The sequence below is a fragment of the Equus quagga genome, chromosome 1 (assembly GCF_021613505.1).
Source record: "Equus quagga isolate Etosha38 chromosome 1, UCLA_HA_Equagga_1.0, whole genome shotgun sequence".
Taxonomy (NCBI): Eukaryota; Metazoa; Chordata; class Mammalia; order Perissodactyla; family Equidae; genus Equus; species Equus quagga.
This window is the reverse complement of record NC_060267.1, coordinates 32,641,831-32,661,061: the sequence shown is the minus strand read 5'-3', so window position 1 is coordinate 32,661,061 and position 19,231 is coordinate 32,641,831. Positions and strand designations below refer to the sequence as shown.

The window sequence follows — 19,231 nt, the reverse complement described above, 5'->3', positions numbered from 1 at the left end:
TGTGGTCAAATATGTATCACCAGGGAATTTCTGTATTTATTGAGTATACAGTTGTTTAACTCCGATGATAAGCTGCAGATTGGCTTTGAATTGTTTTTCATGCAACTCTTCCTTTTCCTGCAGTGACTTGGATATGCCATTTGCCAAGTGGACCAAGGAGCAGGTTTGCAGTTGGCTTGTGGAACAGGGCCTGGGGTCCTACCTGAATTCTGGCAAGCACTGGATTGCATCTGGCCAAACACTTTTACAGGCGTCTCAGCAAGATCTAGAGAAGGTGACTGCTTCTCTGTTTTGTTTACACAATGGAGACTGGGAGAGAGAAAGAGAATATGAATGTAGGGTTGTTTTGCACTGCACAAAGAGGAGTGGGTGGAGCCAGTAAGTTCTCTTGAAAAAGTTTGGGTTTCCTGCTTCATGCATATTCTGTCTCATGGACGTAAAAGGATGAACTTGGTCTTAATGATTCTTTATGGAACACTTAAGCCACTGGGCATTTTAATGAAAAATAATTGTATAGTCATAGTAAACTTTCAGCTCATATTTCTCAGTCATTTTGTGGCTTTATCAATGGCTTACCTGCTCAGTGTAATATATGCAATTCAGCTTGACTTTGCAAAAGGAAAGAAAACAGAGCTCTGCATTTTATGTCCAGTTATTTAACATTTCTTCCTAATTATTTATTTATTTATTTTTTGGTGAGGAAGATTGGCCCTGAGCTAACATCTGCTGCCATTCCTCCTCTTTTTGCTTGAGGAAGATTGTCACTGAGCTAACATCTGTGCCAATCTTCCTCTATTTTATGTGGGATGCCGCCACAGCATGGCTTGATGAGCAGTGCTGGGAACGTGCCTGGGATCCAAACCCTGAACCCTGGGCCACCAAAGCAGAGCATGCAAACTTAACCACTGTGCCACTGGGCTAGCCCATCTTCCTAATTATTTAACATTTAATACAAAATAAGAGTAGGATTCCTATTATTGTGCTACAGTTCCTATCTTGCAAAGGAATGAGCCTAATAGGGAATATCTAACATACTGCTAAATTAACTGCTGTGGTCTTGGCTTTCTGGGGCCTTTTGTTCAGCAACATTTTACTAGCTGAGTTAGTATTCTGATTTAATGTAGTTATTGGGTCTTTAATGCTAGCTTCATTTTGGAGGAATTTGCATCCTTTGCCAGTGGCATGCAGCCCATATGGACAATTGTAAAGCCGATATTTCCGTTTATTATTTCAGGAACTTGGAATCAAGCATTTGCTTCATCGAAAGAAACTCCAGCTGGCACTGCAAGCCCTGGGATCAGAAGAAGAAACCAATCATGGAAAGCTGGATTTCAACTGGGTCACTAGTAAGAGGTTTTAAATTCATGAATGAATGAATGAATGAAGAGAGGGAGAGAGATGCGTTTTCTTTTTAATCACAGGAACAGTGTTTTGTGGCTTGGTAACAACACTAATTTCTCTCCTTTAGGATGGTTGGATGATATTGGTCTGCCCCAGTACAAGACCCAGTTTGATGAAGGACGGGTAGATGGTCGAATGCTCCATTACATGACTGTTGTAAGTGATTCATTCCTGGGATTTGGAGGAGTGAAAAATTTTTTTTTAATCCAAAAATAGAGTAAGCAAAATACAGTGTTTTCACAATGATTCCACCAGAGTTTGAAAGTGTTGCTTTAACTTGAGCAGTGGATTGGGAATCCTTCCTGCTAGGTTGAAGTTGTAGGGTTTGGTGATTGCAGTAGCCTTGGAGAAATTTGAAACCCTGATTTAAGCTGCATGAAATCTTATTTAAACTAAGCTATCCAGAAAGTTGATTTTATATATTGAACAGCGTAGACATTGATGTGTACTTTGAATGGGTGAATTTTATGGTAATTGAATTATATATCATAAAGACGTTTGAAAAATAGAGAGAAAGTAGAGTTTTTGAAGCCCTGGCAGTTTCTCAGTTACATATTCCTGTGTGCAGTGGCCACTCAGAAGAGGCTATCCTTCTGAGACCTGACATCCATAGGGACTCGTCTTCTCCCTTCCCTTCTTTTGAGAACTGTTGCCTGAAAGCTTTTCATCCTTCTCACTTCAGCCTGGTTCTGCTAGGGCAGGAGTCACTGGAGTACAGAAGAAGTAGGGAAAGGTGGACTTTCGTTCTGGTTCCTTCATTATTGTTGCATGTTTCTAGCCTTCCAGCCAATGGGTAGAAGGACTTTTCCTTGGATTCTAGGAGAACGTGTTCTAGATTCCATAGTACTCTTAGTGGTCAACCGAAGATACTTGTATTTAAATGGCCTTTTGTGAGCTAGGCTATGGATCCAACTACCCCAAGTATCTTCTTTAAATAAGTCGAAAGTTTCAAACAACTAACCTACATAGGAATTTTTCAATATCAAAGAAATCTGGAGTTGATCTCATGGGATTTGTTTTCTTCTCTATTGTGGAACCAAAGTCTGTCCCTTGGTGGGCACATCGTGTAAACCTGCATGTGGTATACCAACATGTGGTGTGTTGCACATTTGCTGTGTGTCAGGCACTCTTTCAAGCACTTTACTCATATTCGTACTCAAGTCCCAGCAATCCTGGAGTTAGCACTCTTATTATCCCCAGTTTTTAGATGAGGACACAAAGGAATCGAGAAATTGGGTAACTCAACCGAGTTTCTATAGTTAGAAGGTAGTAGAAAGTCATAGAGCATTTGATCCTAGACTGTTTGCAGATCCCTGCTCATAATAGCTTACTAGTCTTCCTGGAACAAATTCAGTAAATATTTGCTGGCTTGTGTAGGTATAAGTATGTTCCTCTGGAAATGAGAGCATATTCAGGCTTAAAATCACAAAAAAGCATACCTATAACTTTCACGGCTATAAAAGAATAAATTATTTTAAAAAACTTGAGGGCCAGCCCCAGTGACCTAGTGGTTAAGTTCAGCGTGCTCTGCTTCGGTGGCCCAGGTTCAGTTCCCGGATGCAGACCTACGCCACTCATCTGTCAGTGACCATGCTACGTTGGTGGCTCACATACAAAAAGAGGAAGATTGACAGTGGATGTTAGCTCAGGGCCAATCTTCCTCAGCAAAAATAAATAAATAAAAATTAAAAAAATAAAATATTTGACCCTAGAAATCCTAAATCACAAAACGTGTCCTTTAATGTGGTATCCTAGATTGGATCCTGGAACAGAAAAAAGACCTAGGAGGAAAACTGGTGAAATCTGAATAAAGTCTGTAGTTCAGTTAATTTTATTATTGTCTACATTAACTTCTTAGTTTCGATGACTATATCATGTATATACAGTGTTAACATTAGGGAAAGCTTAGCGAATTGTCCGTGCTATCTTTGGCAACTCTTCTGTGAATCTAAAATTACTTTAAAAATAAAAGATTTTTTTTAATCCCCCCAAAATAATCTGTTTTGGTTTAAAAGAAAACGCCCCCTACTTTTAAAATTCCTTAAGCTAAAATAATTAACATTTTATTTACATTGTAAACCTTATGCATTTAGGTTTTTCTTAATTTGATAGACTTTAGTTAGTTGAAAATAGCCCACATGGAAATGTTTTGAATGGATGTCTCAATCTTAGATTAAAATATGTTGTGCTCTTTCTAACTTATAAAGAACTACCTTTAAGAAATTAATCCAGAAAAAATTCAGGCAATAATTTTTGTTCAGTTAGTAGCCTTAAGGATTTAAATGGATTGTCTAATATTTTTATTTAAAAAATATTGCTATAATAGATTAAATTTTTTCACCCTGCAAGAAATGTGTTATCAGTAAGGTGTGCCTAAAATGGACGTTTTCCTTGTTTATCATCTGGGTGTGTCGTGAAGTGGACTGGTGCTTATCTTGACACTGCCTCTGAAGTCACCTTCTTCTAAAATAATTTATTTTGGTGTGTTTTGTATGTTTGAAATGTTCCCAATAACCAGAGACTGGTTAAAAGTTACTCCTTGAAGGAACTGACTGATGATATGTGTTGCAACTTCTAACTTCTTCGTTTCTCTTCTCTCCTTAACTCTCACCAAAACCTCTGCATTGATTGGCAGAGTTTTTCCAAAATTGTTCACAACGTCTGCTAGAGAAGGCATAATAATCCAGAACTAGAGGTTTCTTGAGGCTGGAGGGATAGTTTAACTGGTTTTCCCCAAAATTGTGATATGCCTCAGCTCAGAAAACCAAGCCTCAATCGTCAGTGAACATCGCTTGCTCTTAGCTTGTTCCTTGATCAAATCAAATCAAAATGGATCTCTTTTTGTAGTGCCCCAGCGAGTGCTTTTTAGACTGCATTTTTTGTGGGGTGGCACCATCCTGTCTCAGAATGTCTGGAAGAGAGAGAAACAGGTAGAAGTCGGCTTCAGTTGGAACAACATGAATTTTGATTTTATTATATATTGGGGTCCTGGAGAGGTTTTTGACTGGAATAGGAAAAAGGGTTCTAGGACTAAATAAAAGCTTTGAAAACACTTACAAGCCCTCGGGGCCTATTAGTACTGGGGCTCTTCTACATTTACTTGTTTTCTGAGATTTCCCTGAGAAGGTCCTCCTGCTAGGCCAGCTCATTGAGCTCCTCTTTTGTTCTTTTTTGCAGGATGACTTACTGTCTTTGAAGGTTGTGAGTGTGCTCCATCATCTTAGCATCAAAAGGGCCATCCAGGTCCTGAGGATCAATAACTTTGAACCAAACTGTCTACGGAGGCGGCCGTCTGATGAGGTAGCATCTGAGGTTGAGGTTTACACAGCATGCACTTTCCATGCATGTGACTGTCCGTGTGTGGAAACTAAGACCCATTCCTTCTTGGAGCCTGCAGAGAAAACTTCTGGTACCCTCACAGCCTCAAATCCAGCCTCATTTCTTAGACTGTGTTTTCCTGTATTCCTTCCTTTCCCTCCATGATGGTTCTACCTGTGTAACTGAAGCTTGGATTATTTTTTAATTACCCTTCCTCCTTTTCTTGAGTGTATTTTCTTTTCCTGCCTCCTTAAGCCACAGAGTTAAATATCGCTTTGAAGACTTCCTTTCCTCAAGCACTGCTTTATTAGCATGTAGAAAAGCTTGAAACTCTGTGATATAGATTCCTTAACAGAGAATTCAAATTAGCAAACACCTTTTTACCTTTCCTCTAAACATTAGTGGGATATTGAGTAACTCTGCTCCTTGGGGCAGACTTTTTAGACAGAACATGCAGATTTAGTAGTTGGAATCCCATAGTCAATGACTCAAGCTCTTGCTGGTTGTTTGTTCCCACAGAATAGCATCACCCCATCAGAGGTTCAGCAGTGGACCAATCATCGAGTGATGGAGTGGCTGCGCTCCGTGGACCTGGCAGAATATGCCCCCAATCTCAGAGGCAGTGGTGTTCATGGTGGGCTCATGGTAAAACTCTGTTTTAATTTAAAATTAACTTCATATTATTTCCATTAGTCTAATGAGTAGGATATTATCAGTTTGTTTTTCATAATCCAAAAGTCATCTAATTGAACCCTCCTGCATTATTTCTAGTGAATCTTTACTTTCAGAGTATTTTTTTCTCTATTTTTTATTTATATCACATAACTCTAGATTGGATTTAAATCCATTTCCCTTTTGTTGTCCTCTTTTATGTTGGATAACATTTGGCCACTGGCTCTCATATGATCATGTTTGAAAACCCCTGCCAAGATGCAGATTATGTTTCTGCACGCTGATGTTGCATAAGGAGTTGGCATCCAAAGGCATCCCAAGGGTACCACTTCAGAGAGGTCGTAGCCCCAACTTTGTAATCCTGGATGTCAGGGCCAGCTCTATTTCTGACCAGCTGAGCCAAAATAAAGAAAAGATATGTAAATTGAAGATCAAAGTCCGTGCTCTGTCTGTCTCACTGGGCTCTTGAGAGGGTCATCGGAGATAACTAAATGAAAGAGCTTTGCAAATTATAAAGCACAATGCAGACATGTATGATATATGGTACCTTAAGCAATCTTAATTTCTCTTACAGGTTCTAGAACCTCGTTTTAATGTAGAAACAATGGCTCAGTTGTTGAACATCCCACCAAGTAAGACCCTGTTGCGAAGACATTTGGCCACTCATTTCAACCTTCTGATCGGTGCTGAGGCCCAACACCAGAAGCGCGATGCCATGGAGTTGCCAGATTATGTACTCCTAACAGCTACTGCCAAAGTGAAGGTTGGTGCAAGCTTGTACCATTTAATCATTGCTTATAGCAAAGGCTGAGTTTTGACTGTTACCTGGCTATCCCATTTTCTGGGGTTTACTAAGTTTTGTGGGTGGGTTGAAGGTATATGCATCTTTAAGAGTAATTAAGAAAATGCATTTTTGAAGATTTCCTTCTGGACAAATCTTTGCTCAAATCATTTCTTTTATTAGAGTTAACAGTAATTAAGATTATGATGTTGGCTTCTATAATTGATACATTGCCAATGCAGAAAGCCCATGACTTGGGCCCAAATATTGATTGCACTTGTCCTACGGATAAATCAAGTATAAGAGGAGGATTTCTTCTCATACAGATTTAACTTGTCTGGCTTATAATTGACCAACCTTGCAAATTAGGGAAAAGATACTTTAGAAATTATTCATAGTAGACCAGCACAGGATGGATATTTCCAGATTTATCTGGATTCAGGGATCATACCAAATTCAGATTACTTTTTCTTCTTTTAAATCATTCTGGGGCCAGCCCCGTGGCGCAGTGGTTAAGTTCACACATTCTGCTTTGGCGGCCCGGGGTTCACCAGTTTGGATCCCGGGTGCATACATGGCACTGCTTGGCAAGCCATGCTGTGGTAGGCGTCCCACATATAAAGTAGAGGACGATGGGCACGGATCTTAGCTCAGGGCCAGTCTTCCTCAGCAAAAAAGGGGAGGATTGGCAGCAGATGTTAGCTCAGAGCTAATCTTCCTCAAAAAAAAAAAGTCACTCTTCTGTGAAGTCTTCTGAGTCTGTTATCTCAACCAACTTAATGTGGAGATAGCGTTAATTGGCTCATCCACAAATATGTACCAAGTTCTTTTTTTTTACCCCCTGTACCTTCTCCCCTATATTATACCCACTGACACTTTCTCTTCAGCTCCCTTTCTCTCTTAAAAGATGTGTGCCAGATTTGAAACTTCTGAGAGAGTCTATTCTGTTTAAATTCTCAGCGTCAGCCCGATCACCATCCCCTTAACAGTCTCAGGAACTATCCAGGGACTAAGATGGAATTTCTCTTCAAAGTATCACTGGAAGTTCTCTCTCCAAAAGAGTGGAGATTCTTTTAGCCAGTCGCCAGTCCCATTATGGAAGCATAGCGGGCACACAAGATAATCATAGCCTCACCCAAAAAGAAAATACAGTAAGGACCATTTTGTTTTGCTGATCTTAGATTGGGAAATCTTGCAAAATTGAATTCAGTCCTGAGAAATCTCATTGCATTAAGTCCTGTTTTAATATAAACTAAGGCTCCTGGCATATTTTGCTTATCACAGTGACTACCCAGCTAGTTGGCTTGAATAAGGAGAATAGGCTTAATCTTCTGAGATTCATAGTAAGGATCATTTATCATATTTGGATGCGTCAATCATATGCCTAGGATGCCTTTGTTTTTTGGGGTTTTTTTTAAAGATTTTATTTTTTTTCCTTTTTCTCCCCAAAGCCCCCCCAGTACGTAGTTGTATATTCTTCGTTGTGGGTCCTTCTAGTTGTGGCATGTGGGATGCTGCCTCAGCGTGGTTTGATGAGCAGTGCCATGTCCGCACCCAGGATTCGAACCAACGAAACACTGGGCCGCCTGCAGCGGAGCGCGTGAACTTAACCACTCGGCCACGGGGCCAGCCCCATAGGATGCCTTTGTTTTTGTTATACCAATGTAATCATTCAAATCATTCCATTGCTTTTCTCTATAGATGGAGTGAGTAATTAAATTACGCATGTTATCAGGCCTTTGTCCTAAGAATTTTATCAAATCCCTGGATGTTTTTGTTTGTGCTTCTTTTAAAGCCAAAGAAACTTACCTTCAGCAATTTTGGGAATCTGAGAAAGAAGAAACAGGAAGATGGGGAAGAATATGTTTGTCCAATGGAATTGGGACAGGCATCAGGAAGTACATCTAAGAAAGGATTTAAACCTGGATTGGACATGCGCTTGTATGACGAAGATGATTTGGACCGGTTAGAGCAGGTAAATGCAACACTGCATACCTATTTCATAGCTTTTCCAGCATGAAACACTAACTGGAAACTTTGTGCCCTGTGTCTACCTGTCAAAGAAGTTTTCTTCAAATACTTAAAAATAAAGATAATAATAAAATAATAGTGAATACTTACAGATTGCTTACTACATCCCAGGCACTGTGCTAAGCGCCTAACATATATTAATATTCATCGTAATCCTAAAACATAGGCAGTATTGTTATCCTCTTTTAGGAGATAAGGTAACTGAGGCACAGAGAGGTTAAGTAACTTATCCAAGATAGAAGACCTAGCATTCCAAGCTGATAGGAAATCTATGTATTAAAATGAGTCAGGAATGGGCATCCCATACTACATAGCCTTTTCAGTATGAAGTCATGGATCTGAATATTGCCCCCTAATCAATAATCCTTGGAGCCGTTGTCAACATCGGAGCAACAGGCTACATGTGCCGGTAAAGTGTTTCTTCTAACTTTTAACCTCAATTGCCATAATGAGAGGAGCTATCATCAGAAGGGTTCTGTTGCTCCTATCCCTTTCAATATGACTCGCATTATTTGTTAGACTTTTGCTCACTTTGCTGCACTTTCCTTAAAATTATGCAAATGAATATGTCATGTTATGGTACATTCTTTGCAGATGGAAGATTCAGAAGGCACAGTGAGACAGATAGGTGCATTCTCTGAAGGCATCAACAATCTAACAGTAAGTTTGTGAAATGAATTCAAAATGTTACCCTACAAATATGTTTGAAAAGAACCCCAAAGGACCGCATGCATCATGAAAAACGTGTAGTTCTGAGGTCTTGGCTCACCCTGTGTGACTCTCGTCTCCTTGTTTTCCAGCACATGTTAAAGGAAGATGACATGTTTAAAGATTTTGCTGCCCGTTCCCCCAGTGCCAGCATTACCGACGAAGACTCAAACGTTTGACCATCACACCTGGATGAGCATGAGGAGCCCTTTGTCTTTTTCCAATTTATTTCTCAAACACTCACAGTATACACAACAAGTGACAGACTGTATATTGTTTATTGTACAGCTTCTGCTCATTTAGAAGTGGAAATGGAAAGCAGAGGTTATGTGCCTATTCTGAAGTTGCCATGAAAAATGAGACACTGGTGAAAGAGAGTATTAATTGTTTTTCCTCTATTTAATGTAAAAATCTGTGATATATTATATTTAAAGTGTTGCATTTAATGTATTTTACCATGGTGTTTCCATTCACATTCACAGCATGGAAGATTTGGGAAGTGGTAACCAGTATGTGAATGATTTTGTCACATCAGTGTGACATTATATGCTTTCAAAATCAATACGTGGAATTTCTTTAAGCATTCAGTGCGCCCACTAAATGCCAGCCACACCTCCACTTGCCTCATATTGTCCTATTTTTATATATTTTTCTAAATATATGTATATATTTAGTACATAGAAAATAGAACTTTTATTTTGTGGCCTAAGGAAGATGGTAAAAAGATCACAGTAAGAAAAAAGTACAGTGATCAAAATTTTCACATACCAGCTGGTTCTTGGAAAGGTCAGGATCATCTTTCTTTCTCCACAACTGAATTTTAATGATGTTGATCGTTCAGACTACATTAGTATAAGTGAAATACCCCTCCTTTGATGACACATCACAAAATCATTGAATAGTTTTCTAAGAATTTCAACCTTAATCTTGGATCTTTTTGCCTCATAAGGAAGAAACTGAGGGACATTTAAATACTATTAACTTGAATGCATTCAGAATCTCCCCCAAAATGTATAGAAATAATTTCTGAGAGACCAAATCAAAACAAAAACCTGCACAGTATTAAATTTCTTATTTTCCTCTTTGCTAAATATATCCTTACATCAAAATACTAGCAGTCTGCCTAATGTTATTAATTGTATATTTCTCAGATTATCAATGAATGAGATTTTTTTTAAAGCTGAATATTTCTTTTAACATTTTGTGTCAATCAGTTCCATAACTCTGAGTCTGCAAAATTAGTTTTATAATGGTTATATTGTGATGATAAAATGTAGTTCATGTTTTCTGGTAGCACAGGGCTCAAATATTCTTTATAAAGAGTATAGAAAGCTGCAGCAAAAACTGTTACTGTGTTGATTATTTTTTTAGGGATATTAGAAAAAATATTCTATTTTTTATTTAGTACTACATCATTTCTCATGATAGCCAACTGTGGTAAAGACAGGTTTTGACAAATTCACGTCCGGTGGGCAGTTTAATATATGCCAGTGGACTTGCTTATAAACTATATTTGAATGTCAATGGTATGATCTTTCAAGGTATCAGCAAGCTACCAAGCTTTTCATCAAGGAACCTATAACACTAAATTACTATTTATTCATAACTAAAATGATTTGATGCTAATAGTAATCTTTTGCTCCCTACCATTCATTATTTGGTGACTGTATTGGACTCTTAATGTATTTGCATTTTATTTTAATGTGAATATATGCCACCATTTGAAAAACAGTTTGTTATTCGAACCTGGTTAAAAACACCAGGAGACTGTTATAGATGCCAAATATTCTTTATTCAGGACAATGTAACATAACTGATGATATGTGATAAGGTTAAAAATTTTTTTGATGATATATATTTTATTTACAAAATATTATACACTGCTGGTATTACCATATGAAAAGAAATAAAGTCAATTGATAATTGCCTCATATTTTTATTGTCTGTTACTTTATTTTCCTTTGTTCAGGATAACCAGCAGCCTTTCTTTCTGATATAGAGAATAATAACACAAACTTACAATTCACAAATTCCCATAAATTTGTCTGGGTGGGGTTTATAGCATGAATCAACAGATCAAAATTTGAGGCTTTTGTCTGAGAAGCCATTGTATGAAAGGAAACAGACAGCTGAGCTGAGGGATGAGGAATTGTGGCAGAGGGGACATTGAAAAAGCAAAGGGGATGACTCATCTACAAATCTGAAGAAGTTACTTGTAGGAAGAGGTGTATGCATCTTTAAAGAACTAAATACTATTTTTAATTTAACTAAAATTTGACCAGAGGAAACATCTTGGAGGAGATTACCAAATATTAAAGGTAGAGTGAAGATAACTAGAGAGGAACAGATGTTTTTCGTGGAAGTTAATGTCTCTAAGTTAACAAACCAGCAGGAATCTGTAGGAATACAGCATGCCCAGTTGGCAAACAGGAGGACCTCACATGTTTGTTTAGCTGTATGTACATATGCTTAGCTGTATTAAGGAAGCTATAGAGACAGAACACTGGGACCACGTTAACAGATGTGACTGCACTGCTAAACTTTTACTCTGAAAAAAGAAGTCCTTCTGAACGAGGTTCACATGTTTGATATTTGGAAGCAGTATTGATCGGGTGCAGAGAAAATGGGGCAAAACCCATCACAACAGGTGCCTCTGAAGGACAGTGACGGGGCTCTCAGCATCTGTGAGGTGGTCAGTGAAGCTATGGTCCACGCAGCTCAGAAACTGAAGGAGTATCTTGGATTTGAAGCCCCTCTGAGCAATCTACGCCCAGCTTCAAACACGCTGAATGAGATCTTCTTAATCCACTTCGTCACTTTCTGCCAGGAAAAGGGAGTTGACGGCTGGCTCACCACCACCAAGATGACCAAGCACCAAGCCTTACTGTTTGGGGCAGACTGGATTTGGACCTTTTGGGGGGCTGATAAGCAAATAAGGCTTCAGCTGGCGGTACAGACTCTGCAGATGTCTTCTCTTCCTCCTGTGGAATCTAAGCCTTGTGACCTCTCCGATCCAGAATCCAGGGCAGAGCAGTCTGCCAGGAAGAGAAGTAGGTTCGATAAGCTGGAAGAATTCTGCAACTTGATAGGAGAGGATTGTCTGGGCCTCTTTATCATCTTTGGTGTGCCAGGAAAGCCTAAAGACATCAGAGGCGTTGTCTTGGACAGTGTCAAACGTGAGACAGTGAGGAGCCATCTGCCAGGAGGGAAGGCTGTGGCACGATTTGTCCTGGAAACTGAGGATTGTGTCCCCATCAGAGAGCTGCTTGGAAACTGTCTGAGTAAGAAAGATGAGCTGCGAGAGGTGGGCAAGGTTTATATTAGCATCCTCTGAACTGGATATGTGTGATGAGACTGCCCTGTGAGATGAAAACAAAAAAAATCCTTTATTCTAATAAGCAAGTTCATCCACTTGCATCATCCCAGCATGGGATTCCCCTCTCCTGCCTCCCCCCATTGAATAACAGTGACCACCTGGCTCAAAACATATGAATGTCATTGATTATGCAGAGGAAGAAAAACCTTGCCTATGGCTGGGAAGACTTACCATTTAGCTTAATCTTTCACTTATTTATTCAACAATAAAAGTAGAAGGAGAGGATAATAAAGTCACCCTTAAAGCTTGATTTGCCAAAAAAAGAAAAAATGTATCTTTGTTTGAAATAAGTGTAACACTTGAGAGTGTAAAATGTGTTTTTACTGCTGTGGGTGGGAGGTGGGTAGGATGAGGTGGGTAAGAATGGGTTTAACTACATTTACAATACCAGTTTCAATGCAGGACTCCTAAGCAAAACCTCACGCCTCTCTCTTCCTCTAACCCTGCCAGTACTTCCTTTTCATCCCAAGCTGCTTCCTCTGCGCAGAGGACCCTGGTGGGACTCACTTTGGAATCTCCTTGAGTGTTAACTTCACGTACAATTTAAACACAGTAACCCATATAACGATCCCTTGTGATAATGATTAACATTTGTTTATCCTCTGTAATAAGGAAAGTGTGTTCACATATAAAAACCATTTTTGCTTAAAAGCTTGGGGGGGATTATAAGAGTACTGTAGGGGAGGAAAAATAATTTTCCCTCTACCCATCTAGAGGATAGAAGCAAAAAAATGCTTAAAAGTGTAAATGGAGGATAGTTTCATTCACACCAATTGCTGAATGCCTGTTACCTGTTAGGCCCTGTGCTGTGCCCTGCCAATCCAGCAGTAAAGAGAACAAAGTCCCTACTCTCAGAGAGTTTCCCTCTTAATGGTGGAAGACAGACAATAGGCAACAATAAACAAAGATATGTACATATATTTAAAATGCATATTTAAGAAAAATATATCAGGGCCACTGCAAAGAAAAATAAAGCCCGAGTAAGAGAATAGACAGGAAAGAAGGTGCAATTTTGTAGTGGGTGCTTAAGGAAAGCGTCAATGAGGCGGCGGCAATGGACCAGAGATCTGAATGAAGAGATAACATCAGTGTAGATATCTGGAAGAGAGTGTTCTGGGCATGGGGTACTGCAAATGCAAGGGGCCTGAAGTGGAAGTGGATGTGGTGTGTTGGAGGCACAGCTAGGAGGCTAGTGTGGATGGAGCAGGGAGGCAGGGGGCGAGTGACAGGAGATGAGGTAGAAGTAGCCAGCAAACACATCAGGCAGATCATACTTTTCAGGACTCTAGATTTCATTCTGAGTGATATGGGGAGAGAAATGCCTCGATCTGATTGACACTTTAAAAACCTCACTTGATTGCTGGGTGCAGACTAGATTGTAGGGCGAAAAGAGTGGAAGCAGAGCCCAGGGGGACAGCTAAGAAGGTATTAAAGTAATCCTGATGAGAGAAAAGGGTGGCCTGGACCAAAGTGGTAGAGGAGGAGAGGTGAAGAGGTCAGCAATAGTTGAAGGTGAAGCATACCGCTTTTGCTGATGATTGCATGGAGGATATGAAATATGTCACAATTAGAATCCTGTATTCCCAAACTTTGATAATAAGAATATATGTAAGGGAAGAAATAAATTTGTCTTTGACATTCCTTCATTCCAGGAAACCAAAAGATTAAGAAAAGCAGTAAAGGGAAATAGGCATGAATAGGCCCAAGAGACATCTCTTGAAGTTAAAAAATAATTATTCTTACTTGGAATGTGCCTCAAATGTTTTAATACCCAGTCAATTATGTTCCCTTGGCGTGCAGTGACCCCTGTCTGCAGGAATGCTGTAAAGAAGAAGTGATCAGGAAAATAGCATAATATGGTAAAAAGAATATTCAACTTGGAATCACACGTGGGTTTGAGTCTCAGTTCTTTTAAGAGCAGACTCTAGTGGCTTAACTGTTTTTTCGTGTGTAAAATGGGATGGCTTCAACTAATTCAAAGGAGACAATGCTGTGACAATATTTGCTGTACTAAAATGGAAGCTTACGAAAATTTTGAAGAATCTAGTACAAATTGTAACTATTCATGTTATAAACAGCTGGAAGCTATAAATCAAAGATTCATCTTTTTTTAAATGAAAATAAAAATGTGAAGCTAATTTTAAAAATACTGTATTCTCATTTATTATTTTTTTAAAAGTCTGCATTCTGGCTTAAAAATTCAAGTACAGAAGTGAAGAAAGTTAAGTCTTTGGGAGTCTCACCTTCACCTCCATACCCACTCTCTCCAGCTTGCTGTTTACCCTTCCAGAACATGTATTGCATATTAAAAATATTTTACCTAAATGCAATCATGTGATCTGTAAATGCCTTATAACCTGTATTTTTAAAAACTTAACTATACATTGTGGACAATTTTCCATGCTAATAGATTTATATCCACTTCATCCTTTTTAAGGCTGAACTTAGTGGCTCTTAGTCCTGCCTGCATGTTAGATTCACTTGGGGAGCTTAAAAAAAAAACAAAAATAAAGGGGCCAGCTCCGTGGCTGAGTGGTTAAGTTCGCACACTCCACTTCGGCAGCCCATGGTTTTGCTGGTTCCGATCCTGGGCGCAGACATGACACCGCTCGTCAGGTCATGTGCCACATAGCACAACCAGAGGCACTCACAACTAGTATATACAACTATGTACTGGGGGGCTTTAGGGAGAAGAAGAAGAAAAAACAGAAGACTGGCAACAGATGTTAGCTCAGGTGCCAATTGAAAATAAATAAATAAATAAAAACACAGATGCCCCAAACACATCTAGACCAATTCATCAGCATCTCAGAGGGAGGGGCCTAGACAACTTTTTTTAATCTCCTGAGGTAATTCTAATGTTCAACCAGGATTAAGATCCATGTGTCCAAGAAGTACTTTATCTTGTATATACGCAGCATAATATATGTAACCAATACTGTTTTGATGGATATTTAGGTGGCAAGGTGCATCCACATACCTGGATATTTGCATATAGTCTATTTACCATGATTGTGAATTGACAAGCTTTACTGACTCACTTTTTTTTTTTAAGATTTTATTTTTTTCCTTCTTTTCCCAAACCCCCCTGGTACATAGTTGTGTATTTTTTAGTTGCGAGTCCTTCTAGTTGTGGCATGTGGGATGCCACCTCAGCATGGCTTGATGAGCAGTGTCATGTCCGCGCCCCGGATTTGAACTGGCGAATCCCTGGGCCACCGAAGTGGAGCATGTGAACTTAACCACTCGGCCACAGGGCCAGCCCCCTTTTCACTCACTTTTAATAACAAAGTTAGTTTTGCTTAAAAGTAGCTCTCTGACAGAAAGTTGTTGGATTACTTTATGTTTTAAATATAGTAAAAACTCATTATAATAAAACCTTAATATTTGAAATTGTTCTACACAGAACTGGCTACATAATTTGCGGAGCCCAGTGCAAAATGAAAAATGTGGGGCTTTTTGTTCAAAAGTATTAAAAATTTCAAGGACGGCAGAGCATAAGTCAAGCTTAGGGCTCTTCTAAGTGCAGGTCGCATGCCCATGAAACCAGCCTGGCTTCTACAACATGTTGGATTATTTGATCATGGAAATTGAAGAAAAGATTTTCATCATAAGTGAGTGATGACACTTTTAAGATCTTTTCCAACTGAAAAATTACATAATTCTTAGTAACTCCTACGTACACGATAGTACATGCTTTACTCTTTACACTGCATGAAACAGATATCATTATTGCCTGTTGATAGCATTACAAATGAGTTTTAACTTTCAATATAGAGAAAACTTTATTGTACTTGATGCCAGGGAAAATGATAAGAAGTATTTCTCTGGCTTCTATAACTCTAGTCATATCTGTCCACTTCAGTCTTAGGGAGAGACTAAAACAAAGGAGAGGAAGCATGAGCAGGTAGAATGAGTACCAAAGTCTCTTAACAGCTTGCTCAGAAATTGAGAATTCTCTGAATATGAACTAATCCTATAAAGATTCATGCTCCTTTTGTCCCTAAATTTCTATGGTATAGGCCTTGAACTTTATCATACTAAAATATGCAACCCCAAGAGAGAAAAAGTGGCTGCTGTGTTGACCCTGAGCTTAAATTCAATGGTCACCATTTATATTATGCCTTCTGAAACATAACTCAGTTAATCACAACAGCCCAGAGGAAGATATTATTGCTTTCATTTTCCTTGAAATTGAAGCTCAGAGATGTTAGGTGGACTTGCCCAAGATCATAAAGAAGCAGAGCCTCGATTCAAACCCCATAACCATCTAACTAAAAGGCCATGCTTTAAATCTTAGAAAAAGAGGAGAGGGGAGAACATCATGTGAAGATGGAGGTAGAGATTGGAATGATGAGTCTACAAGACAAGGAATGCAACAGATTGCCAGCAAGCATCAGAAGCTAGGAGACGGGCATAAACATATTCTCCCTCAGAACCTCCATAAGGAATTAATACTGCCAACACCTGGATTTTGGACTTCTAGCCTCTGTAACTGTGAGAAAATAAATTTGTTATTTCAAGTCACAAAGGTCATGGTACTTTATTACAGCAGCCCCAGAAAACTAATAAATCTAATACATCAGGAGACTGCCTGACTCTTGCGCCACCTGAGGTCCCACTCAGACCACAACTGCCCTTTGTAAGCTACATTTCCCCCATCCTTTATGATCATTATTTGCAACTGTCTTTGGACTGGCTGCTTCGATTTTTCTTTTTTTAACCTTCTCGTTTTCTTTTCATTACTCTTTTTCCATTTTGGGACTATCGTCCTGCACTTTTGACTCCGGCGCTGAATTCACAGACCCACGTGTTTCCTGTTTCTCCATTCTAGGGGCGGGGCAAGACGGGGCGAGCCTGCGCAGTAGCGGCCTCAGATCCGCCCCTTGACGCTGGATGCGCTCGCTGGTCCCCTCCGGCTTGCCGTCTTCGCAGCCATGGCGGCGGCCGTGTTCCCCGCGTGGCTGGCCCTGCAGCCGGGGGCCAGGACCCTGCGTGCCTTCTCCACCGCCGTGTCTCCGGCCACTCGCGTTCCCACACCAAGCCCGCGTGAGTGTCTGCTGCGTCTCCTCAGGGCTTTGGGGGAGGTGAGAGGGCGGAATACCGGGCCCATGATGGCCGCCGCAGTGGCGGAGCCAGCGCCTCCGGGGGAGGCCAGGACGTCCTCTGCCAGCCGTTGGTGGCCAGCCTGATGGGAAAGCCGCGAGTAGGGTTCCGCCCTCTACGCGGAGGTCACCCAGTTATTAGCCGCGGATTTCTGCTGCTGGGTCTTCCGGCGTGGCGAGCTTGCTCCCGCCCTCTTCCATGACCCGTGCTTTCCGGTGCTCCCTCCCGGGGCTGCGGGCGCGGGGTCTCTCCGTAGTGACGGTAATGTTTGTGGGCAGTGTTGAACCACGGATTTTTCCTAAATTTAAGAAAAGCATGCAGCTGTGCTAGAACAAACTGCAGCTCTGAATTGCAGGCCTAGCTATGCCACCTAACGGGGTGACCTTCATTTAGTAGGCATTATTGAGATGACCTTCATTCAAGAGGGATTATAGGGATGCTTGATAACCGTTCTTGCCCTGCGGAGTCTAGCGGGAATTCTAGATGTTAACGGAAAAGTACTATGCGGTGTGAGGTGCTGTAATAGAAGCGTGAATAGAGTAATGGGAACATTGAGGAGGCGCCCTCAAGAGTCAGGAAAAGCTCAGTCAAGGGGGCATGGCCAGTCATTCACTAGGTCCTATGAGCGCTACCTCCTTTAGTCTCTCGTCTTCATACTACTAACAGCCCAGTCCAGGCCACCGTCTCTCATTTCTACAGTAGTTTCTTTACTGGGCCTCATTTCCGCTCTTTCCTGCATTGAATCCTCACAATGCCCAGAGTGAAGTGTTCAAAAAGCAAATCTTATCTTGTCACTCCCTTGTTCACAATCTACAAAGGATTTCTCATTGCTTTAAGATAAGTGATACATTTCTTAATGCATCCTAGTGGCTCTTCATAATCTTAACACTTGTCTCTTTTTAAATTTTCATTCATTCATTCATTCATTCATTCTACAAATACTTAACTCCTGTGTGCCAGGCAGTGTTCCAGATACTGGAGTACAACAAGGTCCCTCACCTTATGAAGTTTATATTCTTTGGGGAAAGTCAGACTATAAAGGGGTAAACAGCTGAATACAATGTCAGATAGTGATTAGTGCTCTGAGGAAAAATAATGCAGGGTGTTGAGAATAATGAACTGGGGACTAGTGGCTATAGGGTAGGATAAGATAGGGTAGGCAGGAAAGACCTCCCTGGGAAAGTGACATTGAGCAGAGCCCAGAGCCATGCTGAGATCCTGGGGGAAGAGCTTTGTCGGGCTTGGGAACTGCACACACAAAGGCGCACAAGTTAGAACAAGTTTGGGGTGTGATCAAGGAACAGAAAGGCCAGTGTGGCTGGAGGGAAGTGAGCAGAGAGGACAGTGGTAGTGTAAGACATCAGAGAGATAAGTAGGGGCCGACCCCCATGGCCGAGTGGTTAAGTTTGCCTGCTCGCCTCAGCGGCCCAGGGTTTCGCCGGTTCGGATCCTAGGCGCGGACATGGCACCGCTCATCAGGCCATGTTGAGGCGACATCCCACATGCTACAACTAGAAGGACCTGCAACTAAGATATACAACTATGTACAAGGGGGATATGGGGAGATAAAGCAGAAAAAAAAAAAAGAAAAAAGAAAGATAAGTAATGGCCTGATCTTGGAAAGGCTTGTAGGTATTTGGCTTGGATTTTATTATAAGTTTGGGATCACATTGGAAGGCTTTGAGGAGGAGAACAGTATGATGTGATTTACACTTTTAAAAGATCCCTGGCTACTGTGTGGAGAACTAACTTTAGGGGAGAATACTGGAAGCCAGGAGACCCGTTGGGAAGCTGTTGCGGTAGTTCAAATGAGATGACGGTGACATGAATTGATGTCG

At 40.5% G+C, this 19,231-nt stretch overlaps 3 protein-coding genes across 12 annotated transcripts in view; all 3 read left to right on the top strand.

The window, feature by feature from the left end:
* PPFIBP1 (PPFIA binding protein 1) overlaps positions 1-10,838 on the top strand; it is a 168,659-nt gene extending 157,821 nt beyond the window's left edge. For all 9 annotated transcript variants that reach the window (XM_046657117.1, XM_046657176.1, XM_046657168.1 and 6 more), the window contains 9 exons: positions 124-274; positions 1,235-1,346; positions 1,469-1,557; positions 4,579-4,701; positions 5,239-5,364; positions 5,966-6,154; positions 7,968-8,147; positions 8,798-8,863; positions 9,004-10,838. In XM_046657117.1, the coding sequence (XP_046513073.1) occupies positions 124-274; positions 1,235-1,346; positions 1,469-1,557; positions 4,579-4,701; positions 5,239-5,364; positions 5,966-6,154; positions 7,968-8,147; positions 8,798-8,863; positions 9,004-9,090 (1,123 nt within the window). In that variant the 3' untranslated portion in view covers positions 9,091-10,838. The remainder of the gene's footprint in view (positions 1-123; positions 275-1,234; positions 1,347-1,468; positions 1,558-4,578; positions 4,702-5,238; positions 5,365-5,965; positions 6,155-7,967; positions 8,148-8,797; positions 8,864-9,003) is intronic.
* Positions 10,839-11,491: 653 nt separating this feature from the next.
* On the top strand, positions 11,492-12,363 carry REP15 (RAB15 effector protein). Its single transcript, XM_046656673.1, has one exon. The coding sequence runs from the start codon at positions 11,535-11,537 to the stop codon at positions 12,243-12,245; it is 711 nt and encodes a 236-aa protein (XP_046512629.1). The 5' UTR covers positions 11,492-11,534; the 3' UTR covers positions 12,246-12,363.
* Positions 12,364-17,154: 4,791 nt separating this feature from the next.
* The window catches only part of MRPS35 (mitochondrial ribosomal protein S35), a 45,822-nt gene continuing 43,745 nt past the window's right edge, over positions 17,155-19,231 (top strand). The window contains exon 1 of one of the 2 annotated variants that reach the window (XM_046640565.1): positions 17,155-17,336. In XM_046640565.1, the coding sequence (XP_046496521.1) occupies positions 17,225-17,336 (112 nt within the window). In that variant the 5' untranslated portion in view covers positions 17,155-17,224. The remainder of the gene's footprint in view (positions 17,337-19,231) is intronic. The other variant, XM_046640556.1, reaches the window with a different exon arrangement.

What these genes read in the sequence shown, in the direction of transcription:
- REP15 (XM_046656673.1), top strand. Translation starts at nt 11,535, where the DNA reads ATGGGGCAAAACCCATCACAACAGGTGCCTCTGAAGGACAGTGACGGG.